The following is a 6,036-nucleotide window of genomic DNA, read 5'->3' on the forward strand; positions in this document are numbered from 1 at the left end:
CTGGTTCGAGCGGCGGGGAGCCGTCGGTCATCCCCTCCGCGAGCCCCTCCACTCTGGTAAAGGGCAGGAACGCCTTCACTGGCGCCCTGCCTGTGAGTGGTTCTCCCCACTTGTCCTCCACGAACTTATCTAAGCCCGGGAGGACAGCGTTAGGAGGTTGGTCCTGTCGCTTCGCCCTTTTCCCGTAAAACAGGTCCTTCTCCCAGAAGGACTCCGTTGGGGAAGGGGAGGCGGGACAGGGAATTGCCAACACGCCTGCCGCAGCTTCCAGGAGGCCCTGGAAGTCGTGGTGGAGTGATGGGGGGGCGAGGGCGGGGAGCTCGTGAGCCTCTACCTGCCGCTCGCTCTCATCAGAGCTTTCTGACCCTGACACCGGCACCGACCACTCAGCTGGGTGAGGGCGGCGTGATGTCAGGGCCGGCTGAGCGGGCGGGACCATCCCTACTTGGGGAGGTGCCTGCCAAGAACGCCGCTCTGGGGCCTGTCCGGACGCATCATCGGAGATAGCGTCCGCCAGGGGAATGCTCTCCTTGAACCAGGCCATCCTCTTCCGCCTTTCCGCGACGGAAAGGAGGTGGAAGGGGAGGCAGCTGGGGGAGGCGACCAACGCCGCCTCGGCATGTTGGGGGCCGAGGCAGACGTGGCAGAAGTCGTGCTTGTCCTCCGCTGCTAGGAAATCGCAGCGGCAGGCGTCCCGGAGGAACTACTTCGTGGTCGGCGGCGGACGATCCATCGCTGAAGGGAAAAGTCTGGCGGGTTCTCCAGTCTCTTGTAGTCGTCCTTCTTGCAGTCTCAGATGTAAACCCGTGCTGAACTTTTTGGGAGAATGAGGAGCGAAGGACGGCCCTTTATATAGCACCCCAGGGCGGGCGCAGGCATCGAAAAATTCTGTCATTGGCTACTTTAGGTAGCGGGGTAAACCAATAGGAGCAGAGCTCCCCTATGGGGCGGAGCTCCACGATATAGAACTGGGTACAAAACCTGGATGTCCCCCTTTAACATAGGTCCAGCCGACTATTTTCAGGATAGCCCCAAGTGTGTCAATGTAATTAGAACTCTACTCACAGTTACAATCACCACCCAGTTACCATTGTTGAATAGAGGTTTACAAATGGAATATACTGGTCTGAAATGTGTTCATCTGCATTAATTGACTGTATGATGAATACAACTTGCATATTGACTTCTGAGACACAGACACATCCTGTATAAATGCAGTGCTCCTGTCTCTCATGTTGGCTTGACATTTCTCCTGTTATGTTGCCTAATAAATAATCATGTGTTGGTGTTATATAATGTACCAAGAATGCAGTCAAAATACATTTGATTTATTGATTTCTCACAATGCAGCCACATTCACATTGAACAAAGGAATAAGCTGCGTCAGTGCAAAAAGACAAGGCACATGGATTTAATCATGTCTTCATTCGTATTTAAGGTTAGAATCTGAAAAAGTCCCTTGATACGTTAAAAAGTCCCCATATATCGACAATATCTTCCTTTCCATAAGGCAATATTCAGTAAAAAGAAACAGCTGTTTGAAAATGTCACACACAAACAAATGTGTCCAATCAACATCCTGGACAATTTCCCTCTTGAATTGAAGGCCTCATGGCAATTGCATTTCATGAATACTAAGATTGTAAAATGATTTGAACAGAGTGATATAAAATCAAGACAAAGGAAAATGATGGCAGACTCTGCCTTCTCTCAGACACTTTGCACACAAAAATAACAAATAAAGGACAACTACTAAGTCCTGTATGGGTTCACAGTAATACAAGACAAGCAAGGGACTTGTTCAGTTTTCAATTCTTTCATCATTCGTTCCCTGTAAAAGTGCTAAAAAACAGAATGTAGGATGCATTCACCTTCTAAGGCAGAAAGGCTATGGGAGAACACTGGTAAACCTGCTACAAATTGCAGTTGCCCTTGTGTATACATCTAGGATAACCTTTCCTTCCCCAAAATCAAACCTTATCCATTGTAGGGTAAGAAAACTTGGCCTTAAATAAACATTGGGGCAACTTCATCCTCAACAAGTTATCTTTGGGTTACGTACTGTACGGTCAAAACTGATTGAGTACATGCAATGTTAACCCCTTCCTCTGTAAGGTTATGACACTTTTAAATGTCTCTAGTGGGTCAAAGGTTCTGATTGTATTCCAGACCCTGTACTCATAATATGGAAAGAAAATAATAACAATATGGAGTCTATACAGTGCAACTGCATGTCTGCCTATAAAATGATCTCATAGTACCAGGATAGGCTGAGAGCAGGCAGAGTGGAGCCCATCCACATACTATGAGTAAGGTGAGTAAGGAGTTTGCCCTGAACATGTGCCCTGACCAGGAACAATTCCTGGCCCCAACTATGACATGAGTCAGCATAATTCAGATACCCAAACCCTAACATCTCTCCTCAGATGACAACAGGAATGCTCACAGTAGAATATCCTAACCTTTATCATTATTAGGGAGGGGGATGAAACAATAACTGGTGAAGGGCCACTTCTACCCCCTCAAGTGTCGGGTACAGAGCTGGGGTCCCGCCCATCCTGTTGGTGGATTGGTTATTTTTTGGTGTTGCGGCAGCTGTCGCCTTCACATGACTGCAGCTTGATCAGCCGTTGATTCGTGGTCTGCAGGAGGGCAGGGTCAACCTTTTTCACAATGTTCTCCATCTGGTGGGGGTCCGAGGTCAGGTTGTACACCTCCACGAATGACTGAGAAAGAGAGAGAGAGAGAGAGAGAGAGGACAGGGAATTGAGAGTGAGAGACACACACACAACGTGTATGGTGGTGGTAGTCTTCCTGGGTTCTTAAAGTACTAATCTGAGGTATAGGAATAAAAGCAACACTCACACATAGGCCTGAAAATACACAAACACACACACACACACACACACACACACACACACACACACCTCACTATCAGCAAACTGGCAGTATTGTAGGTTGTGCTCAACAAGAGTCCTGACGCAGGCGTAGGTGTTGTTATAGGCATCCTCACACACACAGTCAGGGAAACATTGCTGGAGGGAGAGAGAGACAGACAGGGGTGAGTCATGTCTTACTTAGTGAGATAAACCAGAGACTGAGGTGGATAATACTGTAACAGTGGGGTGAAGATAATAGGGGGGTAATGTAAGTAACTCACAGACAGGCCGGGGCCCAGTTTTGGGCATTCAGGGTCTGGGGCGGGGTGTCCTTCTCCTGTGTACTCCACCAGGAAGTATGGCCGTACCGTGCCATTACGCAATGAAGGGGCCTGTAGGGAAAAAAGAGAATGAGTGTGTGTCATTTTAGAGGGTACAAATACTGTAAGTCAAATTTACAACAAGCCCTTTTGGTCTGTTTTCCCCCCCCCTTTTTCCATAACTGCACATATGCAAATAAATAAACTAAAAGTAAACTAAGCAGAGTGTTCTGTTTGGTCCTCTTACCATCTGAGCAAGGAAGGACTGTCCGTCCATGTTGACGTGGGAGAGATTGAAGCCTGAGATGTTCAGCAGGGTAGGAGCCAGGTCAATATTCAACACTGAAGCCTGAAAGAACACACACACATCACATAGGTGTATACGGATGAATGGATACTTAAAAATATGGATAAACAAAAAGGAATGTACGGAAGACTGGAGGGACGGATGCATAGGTGGGAGCTCACCGGCAGCGTCTGTTTGGGTTTGATGCCTGGCCCACGGACCAGGAGGGGGATCCTGATGTCAAACTCATATAGCTGCCTCTTATCAATGGGCAGAGAAAACTGACCTGAGAAAACACCCAACAAAAAAAACGATCGTTACAGCACTGTACACAACAACAAAGATGGAAACACCCATTGGTTCCACTAATCACCAGCCCGAAGTAGGGTTAACGCTGAGCATGAACAACACCAGGGTCAGACAGACAGAACCGTGTGGAGACCAGTTTCTTCTAGTTTCTTCACCAGCGCCTCGACCAGGTCATCCACTGACTGTGAGGGGGGCCTGGTTCCTTCCCTCAGGGACACTGCTGTTGTATTTATCTGTACTATGTGTTTCTCTACCCATGTGAGCTGAGCTGAACATCTTCCCCATAGACACATGACCTTAAACAATCATAGAAGCTCCTACACCTGTAGTTCTCATCCTCATACCTCAATGTGTCTCTGACTTGGCTCGCTAAATGTGCATTTGCAGCGGGGGGGGGGGGGGGGGGGGGGGGGTAAACTACCAGGTGCTTATAACAGAGGTGTCTCAGAGGTGTATGCTTATGGATACTGTCTATAGGGTAACGTTAATATCTAGAGGGCTGAGGTGCTTTTACCTGTCTCAAATAGTGTAAGCATTGCTGTTTGACATTGAATAACTCCAGAGTTAAATCTGTTACGTCCTAACCAACCCCCCTTCCCCCCACCCCCACCCCCACCACCACCCCCCCACCCCCCAGTCCCCTGATCCTTTCCCATCCAGCATGTCCAGGCGGGGGCAGGGTGGGGTGGGGGCATTGGGTAGAGTGTGGGGGCAAGCCCGGACAATAACCCTGTGATTGGTGTCTTCTGTAGAGATCACCATGGACAGTAACAGTGAGGGGAGTGAGGGGAACCTGTGAAGGAGGATGTTTACTATGGCAGTGTAGCTCCACGCAGGATATGGCGGTCTATGGCCTCCGAGCAACAATATGGTATGTGGTACAGCTTCTCTCTAGAAGAAAATAACCCTTGATAAAATGACAGAAAAGATAGACGTATATACACATACAGTAGTGTGTGGAAAACTGATTTGATATACATTATCAGAGGGTGGTCTTTCTGCTCCATTCAGGGCACCTTTTGAGTGTGACTTTAGACTAAGCTGACGGGGAAGACAAGATGGCAATATTTTCTGTAGCTGGAGAATGAGTGTCCCCTCCCTGTATGTAGCCTCAATCCCAGACCCTCCTTTACACTCACCCTCTCCCACCCATCTCCCCCACCCCCCTTTCACCCTTCCTACTCCTCCTCCTCCTGCTCCCAGGGACAATAGCGTCCCTCCTCCTACTCTGTTGATTTTGCATGACTGGTTGTTTACAGTGCAGTGGGAAGGGAAAGCGTTGGATGAGTAAGTGCACTCTTGCCTTGTTGGTGTCACTCCATTGCACTCCAATGTTCGAATTTTACCATAAAACGTCATCAAAAGAAAATGTTTATTATATCATATATATATGTTAAATGGGATTGATTTCAAGTGTATATACCTCTGTATTCATCCATGGTTGTTTTGGATGTTATCGAATAAACAGAACCTCATCATAGTAGCCTACTATGACAACAACAAATAAGTACCAGAGTGCCTCCTGTATTCTACTATAGAAACATTTGGTTCAACCATGAAATGCATGGTTTTATCGATATCATTCCTTTCCCCTCACTGTCCCTGATATGCCCAGATTCAGGAATCTGCTACGGCATTTGATGGTATCATTTCTTTTAGGAATGTTTTGGTGTTCTCATTTCTTTCAGGATTGTTTTTCCCAATCGATTGTATTCGAAATATGAACGAAGCATGATTCTGACCCCTCCTGTATTGATATAAAAGCATACCTTCTGATTTAGAAGAGCAGAACAGATGCATGCCTATTAGGCTCTGTCAGATAAAACAGGTTCTGTACAGTAAAACAGCAATGAACAATATATCCCCCCCCCCATTCTTTCAATTTGCATGGTCATTTAGTTCCCCTTGCATCCCATGGCTTTGCTTGAAATGTCTTTCCTACCTCTGTCTAAATGTGTCGGTGTGCAACTGTGAGTATCGTGCCAGCATTCAGAGTCTAGATGTGTGAAAAAAAGAGCCACTCTATGCTACTGTCAATCAGTTAGCACGGAAGAGCTTTGTAAAAGCAGTCTCTTGCTTACCCCCGACTCCAAATGTTCCAGTCTCTGATAGAGGGAGATTGACAGTTTTCATTTACTTAGAGTGGCATTTTAAAACCTCCAAGGCTCTTTTTCTCACACATGTGTTTCCTCGCCCTCTCCCCTGTCAGCTCTTACAAAGTGACATCTTCTGGTCCCTCTGC

At 47.2% G+C, this 6,036-nt stretch overlaps 1 protein-coding gene across 1 annotated transcript; it reads right to left on the bottom strand.

Annotated features, from left to right (window-relative positions):
• Positions 1 to 2,399: 2,399 nt before the first annotated feature.
• Positions 2,400 to 5,594, bottom strand: LOC308150323 (N-acetylglucosamine-6-sulfatase-like; the record flags this gene model as incomplete). The annotated part of the gene is made up of 6 exons (XM_080523168.1): positions 2,400 to 2,726; positions 2,928 to 3,035; positions 3,161 to 3,271; positions 3,447 to 3,548; positions 3,668 to 3,771; positions 5,564 to 5,594. 6 exons carry the CDS (start codon positions 5,592 to 5,594, stop codon positions 2,574 to 2,576), a joined length of 609 nt encoding a protein of 202 aa, XP_080379294.1. The 3' UTR covers positions 2,400 to 2,573.
• Between the last annotated feature and the right edge of the window lie 442 nt (positions 5,595 to 6,036).

Source organism: Nansenia antarctica, assembly GCF_963989245.1.
Source record: "Nansenia antarctica genome assembly, chromosome: 2".
Taxonomy (NCBI): domain Eukaryota; kingdom Metazoa; phylum Chordata; class Actinopteri; order Argentiniformes; family Microstomatidae; genus Nansenia; species Nansenia antarctica.